Source organism: Podarcis raffonei, chromosome 12, assembly GCF_027172205.1.
Source record: "Podarcis raffonei isolate rPodRaf1 chromosome 12, rPodRaf1.pri, whole genome shotgun sequence".
NCBI classification, from domain to species: domain Eukaryota; kingdom Metazoa; phylum Chordata; class Lepidosauria; order Squamata; family Lacertidae; genus Podarcis; species Podarcis raffonei.
In genome coordinates this window covers 19,100,151-19,119,609 of record NC_070613.1, presented here as the reverse complement: position 1 = coordinate 19,119,609, position 19,459 = coordinate 19,100,151, and the positions used below count along the sequence as shown (strand labels likewise).

Sequence of the window (19,459 nt, the reverse complement as noted above, 5' to 3'; positions counted from 1 at the left end):
TGGGGCGATCGCCCTCAAAGTTTCCAGCAGGAGGTGATTGCAGTGCACGGTGGTACAGAAGCAAAGGCAGCGACTGGGGCACCACACGCTCCCCCTCGGTGGCAACTCCTGCTGTGGGGAAGCAGGCTCCCAAGCAGGATTCCAAGGAAGACCAGGGGGAAGGCAGCGGCCGCTCTGCGTCCGGCCATGCTGTCAAGCAAACTGAGCTGAGGAAGGTGGTGAGCAGGCTGGGGGCAGGGTGGGAGTTTGAGGGGGAAGAGGAAAAAAAGAAGGGCAAGGAGAGGTACACTGAGGTATCTCTCAGCGGCGGCAGCTGCTCTCAATCCAGTGGTCAAGCCAGTGGGGGCTTCAGGAGAGCCAGTCGTCAGCATGCAGCCCAGAAGCGGGGGGGAGGAAGGGGGGTGGCAGCAGGAGGGATCGCCTCAGCCCGCCCAAGCCAAACTCCCGGACATATGCTTAAATGTTTTAAAAATTCCCTCAGATGCCCATGTTCCATATACAAGACGACCCCCAATTTTAAACTAATTTTTAAAGCAAAAAACCTCGTCTTATACACAGAAAAATACGGTACTTATTCTACTTGGCAATGAAATCAGAGTCCAACGGCCACAGCAAAAATTATCACCTGGCTGCTCCTACTCCAAATCTGAAAAACATCCCATTCGTTATTGCAAAAAAATCACCTCCCACCTTACTTTGCAAGGAGCAAAGAACAACTGCAGACATGTCCTTGTGATGTGCAAATGGCCAGCTCTGAGTGTAAGACACCAAAAGATTCCTGAAGCATCTAATCTCTGACCATTTGCACATTATAAGATGCATGTCTTCAGGCTGGTTTCTCTTCAAACTGAAGTAGAAAGCAACATTTATGCTGCCATTCCTCAGAGCCTTCCTGCTTTTCAGTCAATAGCTCAAAGATTTCCAGGTTGTTAATAGAAGTGATTGTTGCACCCCCTAGTGGCGAATATTTTTAGATGAATTCATTTCTGTTCACCCAGCCAGTTGGTTAAGACGTAAGCCATCAGTTCTACCACGTTATCTGGAAATGAGGTTTAAACATATTTGGATACAGCTGGAAGAAGGGTACACACTAAAATGTACAGGTTGACTAGCAAACAAAGCATGTGTTTTTTCTTGGTGTGGAAGTCAGCTTTCCAAAGTAAAAAAAGTAGGACACCAGAGCCAGCCAAAAGCACGCTGCTTCTACAACAATCTACATTACTCCCCTTCAGGCTATTCTGACAAAGCTATCTAGGCCGACTTGTGTAAGGTCTTAATCAGGCCTGGGGCTGACTTTTTAATTATAAAAATAAAGGATATTTAAATAAAATTGTTACACTGGCAAGATGAGATTAAGAATGTAGGACTTCACTTGCCCAGCTGGTTCACGCATGATCTGGGCATGCACATGGAAGGGTCAAGGACTGAGTTTCAGGATGACATCCCTGCATACACAACAGAATACATGTATCAATATGAAGTACCCATGCAATACATTACCATCCAGGCAGCTTGCAAGGGTGGGTTGAAATGGTATACACAGAAATCTTAGGTTGAGTCCTTCTTCCTATGGGGAAAAACCCATAGTGTATAAACTGGCCTTTAATGGGAAAATTGTGAGCTGACTGATGAAGCCCCCTTCCAAAATGCTCATGCTCAGTATAGCACCTCAGTACAATATATGGAGATACATATGTAGAAAAAACAATGTCATCCAATGGCTACGACCTTAAAAGGTTATATAGGTCTCAATGAAGTTCACTAAAATTCAAAGATTTTCTTTATTTAAACACAAAAACATTTACAGCATGCAGGTAGTTAAAACTATATGGCATCTTCTCCAAACCAGTTATTCTTAAATGCATTCTCATGCATTGAGAATACATAACTGTTTATTCAGTGGCAGATCCTTGCCACAGGCAGACTCTTGTCATTTCAGATCTAATTTAAAGTAGTTAATCAGTAATGTTATGCAAATAATTTAGTTTATCTCCATGAATAAATAGTCTTCTTTCATGTCATTCAATTCCTGTCCTAAGCCATTTTTTAAAAAATAGCCTAGAGGAATAAAAATCCAAGAACTGTAAATTGGAACAGTAACGCATTTAAAATTCTATTGCAGATTGCAGATTCTAAATTTACAAAACCAAAAAATTGTCCTGTCCATGCAACCTACCATAGGAGAGCCAAGGAACATAGGAGTCCTTTTGAAAGTTTAAGTTGCAGTTCTTGGTAAACTTCATAAAAGGTTAAAATAAAAAAGCTTAGGTATAAAAAGGATGTACATGTTGAGCTACATGCTAGTTACAGTTTATTTAACTGTTTAATTACACAGCCATGTCAGCACCAAAATCCGTGATACATTACTTACAGGAATGAAACTAACGTAAACAGCCATGAGAAAATATCCTGCTTCATTTGAGTAACTGCCAGGAAACCAGATTGAACTGTGTAAACCGAATCCAGACTGAAATTGTACGTCTATAGTTGAGAAACTGACATAGGCCAATGCAACTGAAAACACAACTTCAAGCACTTAACAGAGATTCCTTCTCCACCATTTTCCCTTTATACAAGTCCCCTCTTATTTCATCTTTTCAATTTGGAGTGTTTAATTCAAGCACAAAAGAAAGAGGTTAATCTTATGACAATTCCAAACTAACAAGGGTCTGGCTGATTAAAAAAAAAGAAAAAGAAAACCCCCGTCTCTAAAATAAATGTATTAAAAAAGACACTAATCAGAACTTAAGGTATTTGGGGGGGGGTGTCAGTCAATTTTTTCTATTACTAGGCTCCGTCTTAATACAAATATTTCAATTTGTACAAAAGATAGTCATAAAGTTCTACAGAAAACCTACCCCGCCCCCCAGCAAGTGCCTGTGAATGTACTTCAGTATAATATAAAACTGGCATCAACTTACTCTGGAAAAGCAGTTATTCAAAATCTCTCAACTGTTGGAAAGCATTTTCTTTCACTTCCTACCAGTCAAGTGACTGTAATGAGAAAACTTTTCAAAGCCTTTGGACAATATCGAACAGTAACTTCCTTGTCAAAGGTGTTCTTTTGAATTTTGTGGCATGTCATTTCAAGTGCTTTTTGCTGGGCAAAACTTTAAACTTGGTCTCAAAACTTTGCAAAAGTAATGATCATGACAATGATGTCCAACAGGATTGCTAGAGAAAAACACATTTACAGAACTCTAGATTTACAAATAAGTTACAGTACAGTTTCAGTGTAGCACAATTTCCATTTCCACCCTACATTTCTGGCCATTTTATGCACTTTCTTTTCCCCCTTTATTCACTTGGTTCCACTTATTCTATCAATTCATTCTCTTAAAGTCAAATTTGTGGTTTGAATGAAATATGATGCACTGATAATACAAGGAGTTCTACAGTGCCCTGATTTCTCACTGGAAAAGTTAACCAAATTCATCCAGTTCTGGTGACCAATTAACAGGCTTATCAAGATGAAGCAGAATGTTTTCACCTCATCACACTATTCTGGGTATAATCAGGAACAGGACAGATGAAAAGTCATTGCCAAAGTCTTTCCATGTAAACTTACATTTACTACTTGTTATACAGTATTAACTCATTAACCTGATAACAGGTTTAATCAAACAGTTAAGCAGCCTCGTCAAAAAAGGAAAATTTTCAATCCACGTTTTTTTGAGAGACTTCAGTGCCTAAGGGCAGTCGTCATAAGCACACCTCAGTAATTGCAAACTGTACACATAATTTTAGTCTTATGCTCTATACAGCCATACAGGCAAACTTAATGTACAGTGCTGCTCTAATTCAAGAGTGGGTCAAGTAGTGTTATTAAAAGTGGTAAAATTAAAACTTTACTTCAACATTGTTCCACAATCCCTAAGACCATTAAATATACATAAATTAAGCTAGGAAATTTTAACTAAGATGTTGCTTAACATACATTCAACTTGGCACAGTGCAGACTAAATTTAAGACGTGAAAGATAGATCAGGTAATGAAAAGAGCTACGTTTTAAGTTACACGTCAATTTCCCAAGAAGAAAGTTTTTCCTAGTTTTGTTTGGAGTCAATTAGCCAAATTTGTAGAATGAGGAGAGCTGTACAGACCAGTATAAGTTTATACAATTTTCAAAAAAATAATCCTACAATCCCCAGGGAGAGACAGATAGACGTCACTGTCACGGAATGACTCTCATTGCGCAATATCCAATCCTCTTCATGCTGTGTAGCTTTCAGCATCTAGAAAAAGCCAAAGAAACTTATGCATACATAGAAAAATAAGTGAACAAAATGTTCATAATTTTATTTTACTCTAAAAATTGTGAGATTTACACAATTATTTTAATCTACATTTACTCACTGAAAACTATTCACCATTTAAGTTTGTGCCACAATTTCAGTATAAGATGCTGTACCAGATCTAATACAGAATTAAGGTATCAATGTTTTTCTAAATGCTAACTTGTTTAGCAATCATTTTAAATTAACTCCTTATATTTATCACTATACGTCTTACTCCCCTGGTTTCTTTGCAATTAATCTTCCAATCTCAACTCTGTCTTCCTTAAAACCCATGAATTCTGGTCTTTCTTTAGCTTGTTCCTCAGTTTATGTACTTTAATTTGGAGGCAGCTGAACTGGATTTACCCCAGTAATACTGAATTAAAGTATTCCTCTCTTATCCTTAACATTCCTTATAACTTACTGAAAGCCATCCCAGTCAGACAGGCAACTGCAAACGCTGTTTAGTTGTGGTATGGCAAACTCGTGGGGGGGGGGAGACAATGTGTGGAACATGATAAGCTATTCTGGAACCTATTTGGTTCTGAACTAATTACTGTATTTTATGCTCCATAAGACACACCTAGTTTTTAAGAGGAAAACGAGAAAAAAATATATTCTGAACGAAACAGCGGATGCATGATTTTTGTGGTTCATGCTGTGGCCACATACATAATATGTGATTTGACGGTGAGTTTGGGGTGACCCAATGCAAAAATCCAGAGGATCCATGTGGATCTATGCTTTGTAACCACATTTTTGCGCCATTGCGGCCCCACAAAACAGTGGATGCGAGATTTTTTTGGGGCAGTCTATAGCCATGGACATGCTATGTGATCTGATGGTGAATTTGGGGTGACCCAGTGCAAAAATTCTGAGGATTCATGCACTTTTACCTCCCCACTCCCAGGCAGCCTCCTTTATAGCTAGCGTCCCTTATCTTCCTCCTGATTGCTTGCCGATCAGCTGCTCAGCGGCTTCATTTCAACACCCCCTTCCCTCTTGTTTGCCTTAGTGTCTTTTCCTTAGCTGGAGCAGTTTTTTGCTCCTCCTTTTCTTCTAATTTCTCTTCTCATTGCTTGTTTTAGTACTCCTGTCTCCTCTCCTCGGAAGTTTGCTGTCTTTACCTCCCTGCGCCCCCCGGCAGCCTCCTCTACCTGCAGCCTTATCTCCCTCCCAATCAATTGCTGATCAGATGCTCAGCAGCTTCGTTTCAACACCCCCTTCCCTCTTTCTAAAAAAAAGAAGAATAAGCACAATCTGCTTTTCGCCCCTAGGCAATTCGGCTCCAGGGACCATGAATTGGCTCCATAAAACACACAGACATTTCCCCTTACTTTTTAGGAGGAAAAAGTGTGTCTTATGGAGCGAAAAATACGGTAGTTTCACACAGCGTACTTGTTCAACTGAAGTTGCCCCCAATCACAAATACTCATATGGATCTGGACTCTTATCCAATACTGTATTTAAACAATCATATTCCCTATTTTCCTTGAAACTACCAAACATTTTAAACTGAAGACAGGATATTAAATGGAATAGACAAGTTAACTGCCAACCTTGATAATGTAAATTCATGCCTTCTCCTGCCGTGCTCCGCCTCCACGTAGGGCCACTGGCTGGCTGTTTTGAGTAAAAGCACCTCCCCCACGAATTGCACTTGGATGAGTCGGAGAAGCTGCTGGATGCTGACCAGGGCGAATAGGTTTAGCTGCAGGAAACAAATGTTAAAGGTAAAGCCAAGTCAAGTTTTTAAACAATTCAGCTGTGCTGGTTTATTGATACTTCATTGTTATTTTATTTCCAAAGGAATATGCATGTTTGTTGTTTTTGCCGCAAACTTAGTCTTGTAGTAACTTAATGACCAAAAAAAGTTATTATGGTAAAAACTTTTGTGCATCATGGTTATTTCATACATCTGACCAAGCAGACTCAAATCAGTGTAAGTTTTTGCAAATGAATGCGTTAACACTTTTAAGGAGCCAAAGATTTTGTTACTGATATTTACTATGCTGCCTTCTAAGCAAGTTTTCTAAAAAATGGGTTCTCGGGGCAGGAATCACCTAATGTGCCCTTTCAGCAGAAGCCCTGTGCAAGGATACCTGCTTGCTCAATGGGACTTTCCCACCCCTCTCCTCCCATTGTGTGCCCCTGCAATTGGCTCAGAGGGGTCAGAAGAACCTTCAAAACAGTGCACTGGGGGAGGAGGGGCGAATTAACCTGGCTGGCAAGCTGCATGTCTGCATGGATAGAATGCTTATAATAATGTTGAATTCCACCCTAGATCTATAAATATTTCTTGCTCCTATAACCAACACCCAACCATGATGAAATTCTGAAACTATCATACCCATTCCATAACTGTGCAAGAATACAAGTTACAAATTTTATGTCCTGTAGTAAGCATCCTGATTTGTTATTTTTTGATACCGCTCCATGGTGATTTGATTAAAGTATTTTGATTTTACCTGTAGAAATATTTCTATTCTGAAAGGTGGAATATGCATATACATAACTATAACAAAACTTATTATAGTATGCAATACTAACAGGATCAACAACCCTCACATATTAAGCTTGTGAAAGTTTTGTTGTAACATGTGCTTGCACTCCAGAAGTATCTAAATCCTAAATTGTACTACTTCAAGCAACTAATGTCCTAATTTCCAGACTATACAAGTAACAACTTCAGATAATCTGGTCAATGGACAAATCAATAGAATTTATGGATATGCAAGTGATTTACCACCATTCTAAGATCCAGGTGTAGAACTAAGTGACCCAAGAACAAGGGATCAATAATTGAATTCATGTCATACCAGCACTGTTAACGTTCCCATTTTATCTACTAACCAATCTGCGCAGAATGTGCCTTTCTGATCATGTTCTTTGACCTCACAGCTTCCTTAATACGATCTACTTCCTGTTGGTAACGCTTGCGATCACGAGATGCATTCTCTTTGGCTTCCTTTAGTGCTGACTCCAAAGCTTTAACTCGCTCAGCTGTAGCTCTAAGTCGTTTCTCCAGTTTCGGAAGCTCACAGCGAAGATCTGCATTATCACGTACCAGCTGTGGGTAGAAATATATGTTTCATATAGAGCTATGTTAAATCTGGACTATGGAAATTAAAGCCTTTGCAAATCCTTTCACTCCATAGTTACTTTGAACAGCACTTTAACTAACAAAGAATTCAAGGTAAAGTTAAAGCATCCAGAATAAAAATAAAATCTTCCCTCAGAGCTAACCCCTACTTAAATTTTCCATAGTAATAGCCTCCTTGAGAGACATGGGTGCAACTAATTGCTGCAATGTTTCTTTGGGATTCTCTAGGGACGCAAGTGGCGCCGTGGTCTAAACCACTGAGCCTAGGGCTTGCCGATCGGAAGGTTGGCGGTTTGAATCCCCGCAACAGGGTGAGCTCCCATTGCTCAGTCCTGCCAACCTAGCAGTTCGAAAGCGTGTCAAGGTGCAAGTAGATAAATAGGTACTGCTCCGGCGGGAAGGTAAAAGGGATTTCAGTGCGCTGCTCTGGTTTTGCCGGAAGCAGCTTAGTCATGCTGCCCACATGACCCGGAAAAACTGTCTGCGAACAAATGCTGGCTCCCTCAGCCAGTAAAGTGACATGAGCACTGCAACCACAGAGTCATTCGCGACTGGACTTAACTGTCAGGGGTCCTTTACCTTTACCTTTTTTAGCCTTCCTTTTCTCTTCTACTGCATGACTAGATTTAGTAGGATGTTGGCAAGTCATATGAAAGAAAGCATGGCAATCAAGGTAGTTAAATTTGGCCAAAGAGTTCTTGATTTTTACTCAGTAGCACGTTTACTTGAATAGGGCAACTTGTGGCAACTTTAAGAGATAAAACGTGTGAGCCAAAGAACTTCAGTATGTACAGCATGGATAAGCTTTTATAAAGCCATGGAAATAGATCAGATTATAAGAATATATTTCAGATTACCTGTTTGTGGACTTTTGTGAGCTGTTCAAGATTATTCTCAAGAAAAGAAATCTTCTGTTTCTGGGCAGCACTGCCCCCTGTGTCATCTGAGTCTATCTCTGCACTCTATGGCGATAAGATAGGCAATCTGAGTTTCAATCCCCATGGAATTAGTACAAAAAATATCAATAGTTTCTAAAATGAAGAACTGGGCATTACCTTCTTAACTCTGGTAGCCAGATCTTGAACAAAGAGTTTCCTAAGATTGTGCAGGGTCTGAAGTTCTTTTGCCTAGGAACATAAAGATGGCAAACTGTAGCATTTTTAGGTGATAAATTCAAGAATCTGAAAGATACTTTCTGAATATTTAGCTTACCACAGTCTCTTCTAAGCCTTTCAAGTCTTGTCTTGCTTGTTCTCGCCTATCTTGCATAACCCTAAAGTGAACAAAAATGTATTACCTACTATTCTTCCAGTATCTAGCCCAAAGTAGAATAATTCAAAGCATCTAAGAAGGATGAAGCATCACACATAGACAGCTGCTTCCACTCTTAAAAACAGAACTATAAAATAAAACTTCCATTGGACAAACAATCTCTGCCCACGTTCTGAAGCCCAGAAGTGCTGGGTTGAAGTAAGTATCAATAATTTGGAGGCTACAACCAAAAGAGGAACAGAGTATACCCACTGTATTTTAACATGTGGTGCTGACAATGCACAATGAAACAGGGAACTTGCATCTTACGTGAGGGTTCAGTTCCGGGGGTCCACGAGTATATGCAAAATCATGTAAAGCCCAGAACCCCTTGAATCACCCCCCCCCCCCGATGGAGGGCTGCTTGCTTGGCTTCAGGAAAGAGGCACGAGGGCCTTGCCAGAGACATAGCCTCCTTCTCAAAGCCTAGGAAGTGCATGCCCAGCTTTGGAAAGCGGTGAGAGGGATCTAGGACACTGCCAAAGCCCTTGTGCCACCTTCCAAGAGCCAGATAAACCCACAATCACAGCTTTGTGCAAGTGTGTGTGTGTGTGTGTGTGTGTGTGTGTGTAAACAAACAAACAAACAAACAAACAAACAAATGGAGAGTGCGTTTCCTCAGCTCTCCAATTATTTATTTATTTCTCCCCCAAACTGTGCAAAGTTGTGATTGTGTAAGTAAGATATATGTGTAAGATGAAAATTATTTGTAATGTGATTCAAAACTGTCTGACCAATTGTTCTTCAAGCAGAGAGTACATTTTTAAAAGCCAACTAACCTGTTGGCTCAGGAAGAAGACGGTTTATTGGGGAAATGAACTTTTATTTTAGTTTGTGGGAGAATGATAAAGAACTATGTGTGGAACTTCAAATGCTGAGCAAAGCATGTGAAAGTAGTTGAAATGGAATTAACCTTCTTGGTCACTTTATAAACATGGAAGTGGAGAGTAAATATTAGATGTGCCTCTTTCACTTCCTTCCTCCAACTCTTTATATATAATTTATTAAAATGCTGAGCTCATCAAGAACAACATTACATCTATCTTTACACAGGACAGGGGGAAACTATGAAAAGGAACTTCTAAATCTAGAATGTTGCAAATGCATACTATAAACTGTCTATATACTAAGGCTAATGGGAACTAAGGCTAATGGGATTTTGAAAGACAGATATTGCATTATTCTGGTTTGCTAGAATGCATTTTAAAACAAAACCTGTACACGCATTTTGAACAACTAAATTAATACTTAATCATACAACTTATATAGCCTCTATCTATGCTTCAAACATCCAAGCATGTCCGTATTTAAAACTTTAGACTATCCTATCCTTCCAATTTCATTTCAGTAAATATTGATCTAAGATCCAAATCTACATCTAACAGCTCTTGATTTTTGAGAACAGATGCTATTACAGTCGTTGGGAACTCCTATAGCAATACAGGGTCGCATCAGACTTCCTAATTAGCTTTTATTTTTTTAAATACCTTTCTAAAAGTTGCTAATGTTCATTCATAGGTAACTTACATAGGCAAAAATTATGGAACCTTTCTGCTCAAAACAGTATGCCAGAATGAATACACTGTGTCCACACATCAAAGTTTGATTTGACCAACCAGATTGTCCACATTATTGTTCTTACTTACGTTAGTTCATGCAGTTTCCTGCTTTTATCTTGATCGGTAGCTTTCAGTTTATCATGTTCAATTCTGAGTCGTTCCTGCTCAAGCATCATCTTCTGATTTTGACTAACACAGAATAAAAAACATGTAATTATGATGTGAGAGATTTCCACAAAACCAGCACTTCAATCTTGTGACATATTATTAGTTGCCAAAACATGCACATTAGACTGGGATGGGATCAGATTAAAAATTCTGTTGGAACCCACAGTTATCCATTAGAATTGACAAACAACTCTAGAACTGATAGCCAAATTTAGAAACCCTCAAAATAAAGCCTTTCTAAAAACACTATGTCAATACTGGAATGAATTTTACATTTTTGGCACTAACATTAAGCTCCCATCTCATTAGGAAAGAAAGGCGCAAAATGAGCCATGAACCAAGGCTTACATAAAAGTTACATAAAATAAGGATATTTCTATTCTTGCTAAGGTACACTGCATGCCTGAACACAGGCTGGATTTTTATGTAAATAAATGAAAGTGAATAACACATTTATAAGACTTAGGATGCAATCCTAACTCCATTTATCTGAGAGAAAGTCCATCTGAATTCAATTTACTTCTGAATACACATAGTAAGGACTGCACCGTTAGAAGTTTTTTTTGAAAAAGCTGTTCTCTGCCCTCCCACAATGACACATGTAGTAGTTGCAAAACTTACTCTTGCAGTTCAGTAATTAGTTTCTCCTTCGCCTCAACCTCATCTCTGAGACTGCTAATCTGCTTCTGATGAGTCTCACGGTGACTCTGAATCTGCTGCTCAACAGCTTGCTAAAGAACCAAATATTCTGATGTTACATCATCATAAGTGATTGCATTTTTGAAGAAACTAATTTTGAATTATTGATTAAAACATATATGAAGTTTACTTGCCTTGACTTCATTTGCTGTTTGAACCTTGTTTAGATGCTCCTTCTCCATTTCATGAACTTTTTCTAGTGAAGAAAAGAGCATTTAGTCAGAGGACACATACAAATTTACTGGATTCGCAACCTCAGACTGTTGCAAGACCATAGCATGCCACACCTAAAATATTATGCACCTTACAGAAAAACATAACTGTACAGGATCAGACCAGTGACCTATCTTGTCAGGTATCCCAATTCCAATTATGGCCAAGTTGATGCCTCTAGGAAGCTCTCAAGTGTAACTTAGCAATGTAACGTTTATACAGAACCCTTTTCATAAGTGATCAAAACACTTCACAGGTACATTTAATCCTTACATACATAGCATATTTCTTAGTATCTTCCCCATATTACAGAAGTGTGAGACAAACAGCTTGCTGAAGACCAGTTCACAGTTCATGCTCCTTAAACATTAAGCATATAGTAAAGCAATTAATACCTTGTGCTCGAAGTTCGACTAGCTCATCATTAAGCGAATCCACAGACTCTTCAAGCTGTCTTTTCTTCTGTTCCACATTCTGAAGGTACTCTGTAAGTGACTTGATCTTGGCTTCATGCTTTCAGGGTGAAAACAAGAATTGAAATTATAGAAGCTACATGTGCAAATAAACTTAAACAGCTTGTAAATTTCACAGTTACATTGCAAGACTAGGACATATATCTGTAGAAGCATATACTGAAGTACTATATATGGAACTGCATATCACAAGCTGCAGTCATTTAATTCTCCAAAATAATGAAGTTTGATCAATTTCTCTATCTCAACTAACATTTAAGGTACAACTAGCTTGCTTCAATATTAAAAGCTTCAAGAGTAAATGTTCTTTACATGATGTGGGCTGACATGGTAGCAAAATCCTACATGTTGCCCAAAATATGAAAGCCGGTTACTGACACATTTGACTTCTAGCTGCCTTTTGAAGTTGACCAGTGGTTTTAAAGTTGACTGCATGTGTTGGAAGTAGTTTGTAGTTGGATATAGCTCTTGCCTTTGTATACTAAGCATGAGACCCACTATATCAGCAAACCTTTGCACCCAAGATGGAAGTACCTATAAGCATCCAGTCACTAGATGTAAATTTCAAAACTCATCCTGAAAAGCTGTTGAAACGTTGTAGCCCAAATTAGTCATGCACATTGTAGAAAATATATGAAAGAAAAGTGAACTGCTTATATTAATCAGTTCACTCTAATGCTTATTGGTTAAGCAAAAACAATTCCTATTATTTCCACTGTTCAGGCTGTGACAGTCATTGTTTCGGCAACTAAAATGGGATAACTCACACACAAGAGTGAGGTATCAGGAGATTTGGGGCTTGCAGACGTACGAGAAAATGTTTAGGAAAACCTAAAAAAAAATAGCTTCAAGAGGACTGACTGATGGAGGGGAACAGGGAAGGGGGAATGGAACGGAGCAGCTGGATTTATGAAGAGCAGCACTTCACAACAGTACATTTTGTTGTAGGTTCCACTTGTGATGATTATAATTTAAGAAGTGCACTTTTACTTACTTATAAAACACATAGCTAAGATTGGAATCAAGAAGCAAAAATGACATTAACTGGCAGAGCCAAACCATTTCATTTACCTGTGAGATACGGAGCTGACAGGCCGCTAGCTCTTTTTCATTTTCTTCCATTTTCTTATTGCTCTCCGTCTGTGTACTTTCTAACTGCTTACACCGTTTTACCATAGTTTTCACTTCAGATTTCATTTTACTGATGTAGAGCCTTGCAACTGTGAATTCCTCATCTATCATGCCAGTTCCTTCTGGTTGCTGAGGAGGAACAAGTTTTTAGTTCAAAACATTTTTAATATTAGAAAATCATGTGACACATTCACAGTTCAATATATTATTCAGCAAATAGATCTATGTGCATGTCAGCTGACTTACCTGTATAAAGATCTGCTTTAAACTAGGATTGTGACAAAATTACACCTCCCGTCACAACAAATGTGCACTATTTTTGCATATTGTGAAGGTCTGTATAAACAGAAAAGGCAGGAGCAGTTCTTGCCAAACTAGGCAGTGAGCTCCACAGGGCAGGGCCTGCCACACACTAAATGCTTAGTCTATATGGGCTGTGGAGAACCACCAGAAGTGCCCAATCAGGTTTTTAATGACCCTCAATGTACTTTGGGCCAAATTATTTAAGGATTCATGAACCCTGAAGCAGACCAAGTAGCAAGTCAGCAACCAGTGCAGCTCCCTCAGCAGTCGAGTTATATGCTTCCAGGAATCTGTTCCTGTGAGGAGTCTGGTTCAAAGAAACTGCTGCTGCCACAACTAAGCAAGCAAGCAAGCAACCCACCCACCCAATCTTTTCCAAATACCCTGCTTCAAATATTTGCTTGCAAATTAATCAAGGTTAGTACCATTTTAGGGAAGAGGAGCCCATGACAGTCATTCTTTATACCATAATTGTAAGCACCTGATACCACAACAAACACTCACACACGCACGCGCGCACACACACACTGTCATGGTTGTTTTAAATGCTTGAATGGTACAGAAGATACAAGGACAAGGAAGCACATGCTTACTTTACCTATATAACATTTTAAAAAAAATCTCAGGAGAATATAATATAGCTCAACTTACCTTCACATCATTATTTCCCACAGCAATTCCTATTTCTGCAAGATCTTTTAGAAGAGATGCCATCATTTCTGTTGCTCGTTTTTTCTGGTGATTGGTCATTTCTTTAAGTTTCTGAAGTTCTGTATCTATACTAGCTAAAGTTACCTAGAATGAGAGAAGTGTGGATCAAATAAAGAACATATGCCAGTAATAATATGAGTATGTGTATACTTACCCAGAAAACAATTTAAATAACCAGCGACAGCCAAGATATCTGTCAATCTCAAGAACATCAGTAGAAGCTGAAGTGGGGGAATGCATATCCTTAACCAAAAGGAGTGACCTTTTCTACAAATACATGCTTTCCAAAGTGTAGTGTTATAAATAATAGTAGTGTCAATAACCTTCTAGGACAGAAATGGGAATCTGTGGTCATCTAAATGTTGCTGGACTACAACTTCCAACATCTCTGACCACTGGCCATGCTGGCTGGGGCTGATAGAAGTTGGAGTCTAACTTACTCCTGATGCTGCCCTAGGTAGATGCAGATACTATGGTGTGTTGCACAGCTAGGGAACGGAAATCAGACAAGACAGAGCAAGTCCACTGTGTTACACACGATTACATTGAGCCAACCACATGGGGATCTCAAGACAGGATGACAAACCTTGAAATGTACATGTTTGTTTACAGTTGCTAACCTTCCATTTTTTAATCAAATTGTGTTAAAATCTTGTCAGAATATAATGCTGTATGAATATAGAATCCTACAATTGTACAGTTGGAAGGAATCCAAAAGGTCATATAGTCCAACCCCCTGTAATGCAGGAACCTCAACTAGATCATCCATGGCAGATGGGCATCCAAACCTTTGTTTAAAAAGGCAGGAGAGTCCACTACCTGTCATGGGAGCCATTGTGTAGCAGCTTTTACTGTCAGAAAGTTCTTCCTGATGTTTAGTCAGAATATCCTTTATTGTAACTTGAACATTGAGCATATGGCATGTAATTATCTTTTTCAAAGCCCAATGAGAAAAGAGTTTTGGTTCATTAATAGTTGTAAAACCATTTGGACTGGCAACAAAAAAAGGTGCTTTCTTACCGATTTCTGATTCAGCTCCTCACTAAGCATCTCATATTCTTTTGCCTTGTCTTCCACTTCCTGAGACTTTTGATCATAGTTGACAGCCAGCTCCTCAAGGGCTTGGAGAACTTCTTTTACCTCCTCCTTAGAGGCATCGTTTTCAGCTTGAAGCCGATTTAGTTCAGCTTGCATATTGTCTTGGTCCCGCCTGGTAGATGCTAGAAGCTACACACAAAGGTTATGTTAGTTGTGTTTTTTAAAGCAGTTGTTTCCCAGACTGTAAAAACCATCACAATTTGCTCATTTAGAAATCTTTATGTAATTAGCTGCTTCTGATATTTATATTTTTGTTGTTGTTCAGTCCCACCTATGCCTACCTGTAACTTTTGAGGCCATTCTAAAGGTACCTTGCACCAAATGAGGTGCAGCAGGTGGCTGATAGAGAACGGCATTTTCACCATTAGACTCCTGGTTATCTTTCCTGTGTGGTCTTTCCAGCATCAGGTGATGAGCTTTGGATTTTCCTAGACTTCTCAATCTCTTAATGATTTATAGACCCCTTGGATATTTCTGGAGTTTTAACAGCTGTGAATATTTAGTGCTTTTTATTTTTGCGCAAGAGTTCTTAACTGTTATTACAGGCCACATAGAAAGCTTTGGTGAACAGGAAGCAAATAAATATGGTAAGAAACACCACATTTCCTTTCGGCTGTAACTAAGCAGCGTACACCAAATTCAATAAGGACACTGACTACTCCTTTAAATCCTGGAAGGCAATTTTGTGATTGACAGTGGTGTCCCTGAAGACACTATACAGAATAACAGAAGCCCTTTTGAAATCAGTAGCCTGATCTCAGAAGTGTAGCAGTTACTTTTTTGTACTTCAGTAACAGTAATATGCCTAAGAGCAATGCTAACTTATATACTATTAATTCAGTGTCACTTATATACATTGCACTTTTTTTGCTCTGTATTCTTGCAGAGAATAACATGCAGAATTAACTAGAAGATCAAAACTCACCTCTTCCTGATCCAACATCTGTGTTTTTAGCTTTTCTACCAATTGGCTCTGCTGATTAATTTCTTCATCCTGAATTTTTAAAGAAAGAAAAATGTGCTCACTCTAGAATTCATTAAAAGTGTCACAGATTGTTATGGGTTGATCCCGCCACAAAATTTAAAGAGAACGGTCAAAATCCAAAACACTTTGTGAATAGTTCTGCACAAGAGGTCTTTGGGCATCTCCTCATGCCAAATGGAAATCCCCTTTTCAAACTGAACTGACTGATATGGCATGGAAGTTTTGTTCTGTAACAAACAGAAAACCACAGGAGTCAAGAATGCCACTGTATGTGCCCAAAAGATTGGGTATGGCCAAAATAACCTGGGAGGGTAAAAACTTTTCCATAAGGAGGACAAATTTATTTTCAATTCATTAACTTTTAGCCACTGTAATTTTTTATGCCAACTTATTGCATCCTTAGCATGATTTTCATGATCTCTCTACATGATCATGGTTAGCAACGAAGTGCTAAAATACAGTTAGGTTACAATCCTAAATACAGTGCCTGGCAATAAATCCCTCTGAACTCAATAGGGCTTATTGCTAAGTAGACATATGCAGGATTGCACTATCAATTTCAGATCTTAGGCTGTCAATTTACTTTTAACAAAGAGAAATAGCTATCTACTCAATTACATTAATGAAACAATTTGATTTCTGATAAAGTATGGCAGTTCTTCGTTTAAAGTACATTAAAATTTAAAGACATACCTTGTCATCTAGCTGTTTGTATAATTTAGCTATTTCTTCCTCACACTTTCTCCTTTCAGCATCAGTAAAATTGCCAATCACTCCAATAGTAGCAGTTGGAGTTTCATTAGTAACAGTAATATCCTTATCCACTGCAAATGCTTCCAAGTTGGCCTTTTCTTTGTCAAACTGCTCATCAACAGGCACAGTCTCTCCTTTAAAACAAAATTACCAAATGCATCTTGTTTGAAATATCTTTGCAAACTAAGTCAACATTAGGTCACCTCAGATGGCATGAGAATTTCATTGAAAATTGCTATTTGGACACAAAATACGAGTCCACTGGGTTGAATACTGCAGCTCTGATATTATCAATAGATATGATTTTATTAAACACTAGCCTACCTAATTGTATCAAAGCAGTGTACAATAAAAACAGCAAAAAGTAGCAGATACAGTGGTGCCCCGCAAGACGAAATTAATTCGTTCCGCGAGTTTTTTCTTCTTGCGAGTTTTTTGTCTTGCGAAGCACGGTTTCCCATAGGAATGCATTGAAAATCAATTAATGCGTTCCTATGGAGACCGCCTTCAGACCAAGTCCGGGGACAGTCTGTCCCCGGACCTCTTCTGAAGGCAGGCCGGGGGAGAATGGCAAGCTCCGGGGACAGAGGTGAAGGGGCAGCGCTCCTTCACCTCTTTCCTCGAACCTCTTCTGTAGGCAGGCGGGGGGAGAACGGCTTTTCTTCCCACCGCCAGCCTTCAGAAGGCTGTTCTGAAGGCTGGCGGTAGGAAGAAAAGCCCTTCTCCCCCCACCGGACTTCAAAAGAGCATCGGGAAGTCCGGCGGGGGTCCAAGGGATTCCCTCCCAGCCCGCCCCGCTCCGCTGAAGTTTAGAGGGAGCCTGTGGGGAGAAACTCAAAAAAAATTTCGTTTTGCAAGAAAGGCCCATAGGAAAATTTGTCTTGCGAAGCGGCTAAAATATCAGAAAACCCTTTCGTCTTGCGCGTTTTTCGTTTAGCGAGGCATTCGTCTTGCGGGGTACCACTGTACTTTCAAAACAAAGCTAATACGATACAAAATAGATACTCATGGCAACAACCTATTAAGCCTATTGTAACAAAAATGTCTTTGGCTGTTTCCAGAAAGTACAGATAGTGGACACCTGTTGTACCTTGACAGAATTGCTATTCTATGGAACAGGAGCAGCCATAGAATAGCTCCACACTGTGGAGTGGGCTCCTGGGGAGTTTGGAATGTGCAAGAGACATATGTTAGTACCAGAACCTTAAACTTGTCCTGGTAGCAGAGTGACATGACAGCCAGTGCAAATCAAGCCAAAACAGTCCCCTCAAGCCAAAGTGTTATATGCTGACAGTATTTTGTCTCCACAAGCAACCAAGTCACCATGTTCTGCCCCAGCTGCAGCTTCTGTTCCAATCTCAAGAGTAGCCCCACAAATAATGCAGTTTTTTAAATACAAAGTTATTAGAACTTAAAGGTCCTTAATGTAAAGGATCTTTAAACTGATCAATTGTCACAAGAACATTTAGCCTAAGCTGGGAAAAAATCTTGCAGTATTCCAGTTCCCACAGGTAAAGTGGAATTTACTGCCACACATTATAATAATGTATAGCTAACACGGGTTGTGAAGATCTGTGACATAACTCACCATTACGCCATCTATTCAGCTCATTCTCAAGCCACTGTATTGTGTTGCGAAGTGTTTTGTTTCTCTCCTTTTCCCTTTCATATTTTTTCTTCCATTGTTCTGCAGTTAGTTCTACATTGACACATACTGTGTTCTTGATAGTTTTGGCTCTATAAAGGTAAAGTACATGTTTGCCATGCTAACTGAATACAGGGTTACTAGTCAGCTCACAAGGTAATTAATTTTTTCTGTATAGAATATTTTAACTTTGATCTACAGCCTAAAGACCTTTTCTAAGTAATTAAACTATCCTCCATATTCCACGCACCCACAATTTCAGATACGGCTGCTATACTTTCTTTCCTTAGAACATCACATTTAGACACCAAGTTCATTTTGCATGTGATTCAGGCAGAGACAGAAGCACAAGGCAGTCATACAGCACGAAACATTAACCTTAAATGTTATCTGCAACTATAACTTATCTGCAGATAAGAGTAAGCTAATCTGCAGCTAATAAACTTAAGGTTAGGTTTGGGGTTATGTATTGTTTCCCACAAAAAACATTCTGAAGCAATTTACAGTCAAGCAAAAGTTAAATAATAATACTATCATTGGTGCTGCCCAAATTCCAGGAAACAAAAACATTTTTGCCTGGTACCATAATGATGACAGGTTTGACACCAAGCAGGCCCCCTGGAATTCCTGCCCCATAAAGAGAGAATGCCTATTTCTCACCCGTACTACAGAGAAGACTCACTCTTTCATAGTCACCCTCTGGACCTGCTTTAGAGTTAGCACACAGAGAAGGCATCAAATGATATCTCAGGGCCCAGGCAGGTTCATATTCAGAGAGGTGGCCATATAGACATAGTGCCCTTTAACTATAAAAAGCTTAAGTTAAAGGTCAAAGCCAGCATTTTGATCTGTGCCTGAAAACAAATTGGCAGCCAATGCAGTCAGACCAGAACTAGTGTTATATGTTCCCATCTTCTTGTTTCAGTTAAAAATCTAGCAGACATCCCTTTTTGCACTGGCTGTAGTTTCTAAGCCATCTTTAAGGACAGTTCCACAAACAATGAACTGCAGAAGTCTAACTTGGAGGTTA

The 19,459-nt window shown here is 39.2% G+C and overlaps 1 protein-coding gene across 1 annotated transcript in view; it reads right to left on the bottom strand.

Annotated features, from left to right (window-relative positions):
* Window positions 1-1,767: 1,767 nt before the first annotated feature.
* KIF5B (kinesin family member 5B) overlaps window positions 1,768-19,459 on the bottom strand; it is a 35,347-nt gene continuing 17,655 nt past the window's right edge. Inside the window, exons 11-26 of the mRNA XM_053409601.1 lie at window positions 18,373-18,521; window positions 16,725-16,918; window positions 15,972-16,040; window positions 14,969-15,175; window positions 13,889-14,032; window positions 12,875-13,063; window positions 11,726-11,843; window positions 11,248-11,313; window positions 11,040-11,145; window positions 10,338-10,439; window positions 8,593-8,653; window positions 8,436-8,507; window positions 8,238-8,342; window positions 7,131-7,347; window positions 5,837-5,988; window positions 1,768-4,235 (exon numbers count right to left, since the gene is read on the bottom strand). Coding sequence (XP_053265576.1) covers window positions 5,852-5,988; window positions 7,131-7,347; window positions 8,238-8,342; window positions 8,436-8,507; window positions 8,593-8,653; window positions 10,338-10,439; window positions 11,040-11,145; window positions 11,248-11,313; window positions 11,726-11,843; window positions 12,875-13,063; window positions 13,889-14,032; window positions 14,969-15,175; window positions 15,972-16,040; window positions 16,725-16,918; window positions 18,373-18,521 — 1,936 coding nt within the window. The 3' untranslated portion in view covers window positions 1,768-4,235; window positions 5,837-5,851. The remainder of the gene's footprint in view (window positions 4,236-5,836; window positions 5,989-7,130; window positions 7,348-8,237; window positions 8,343-8,435; window positions 8,508-8,592; window positions 8,654-10,337; window positions 10,440-11,039; window positions 11,146-11,247; window positions 11,314-11,725; window positions 11,844-12,874; window positions 13,064-13,888; window positions 14,033-14,968; window positions 15,176-15,971; window positions 16,041-16,724; window positions 16,919-18,372; window positions 18,522-19,459) is intronic.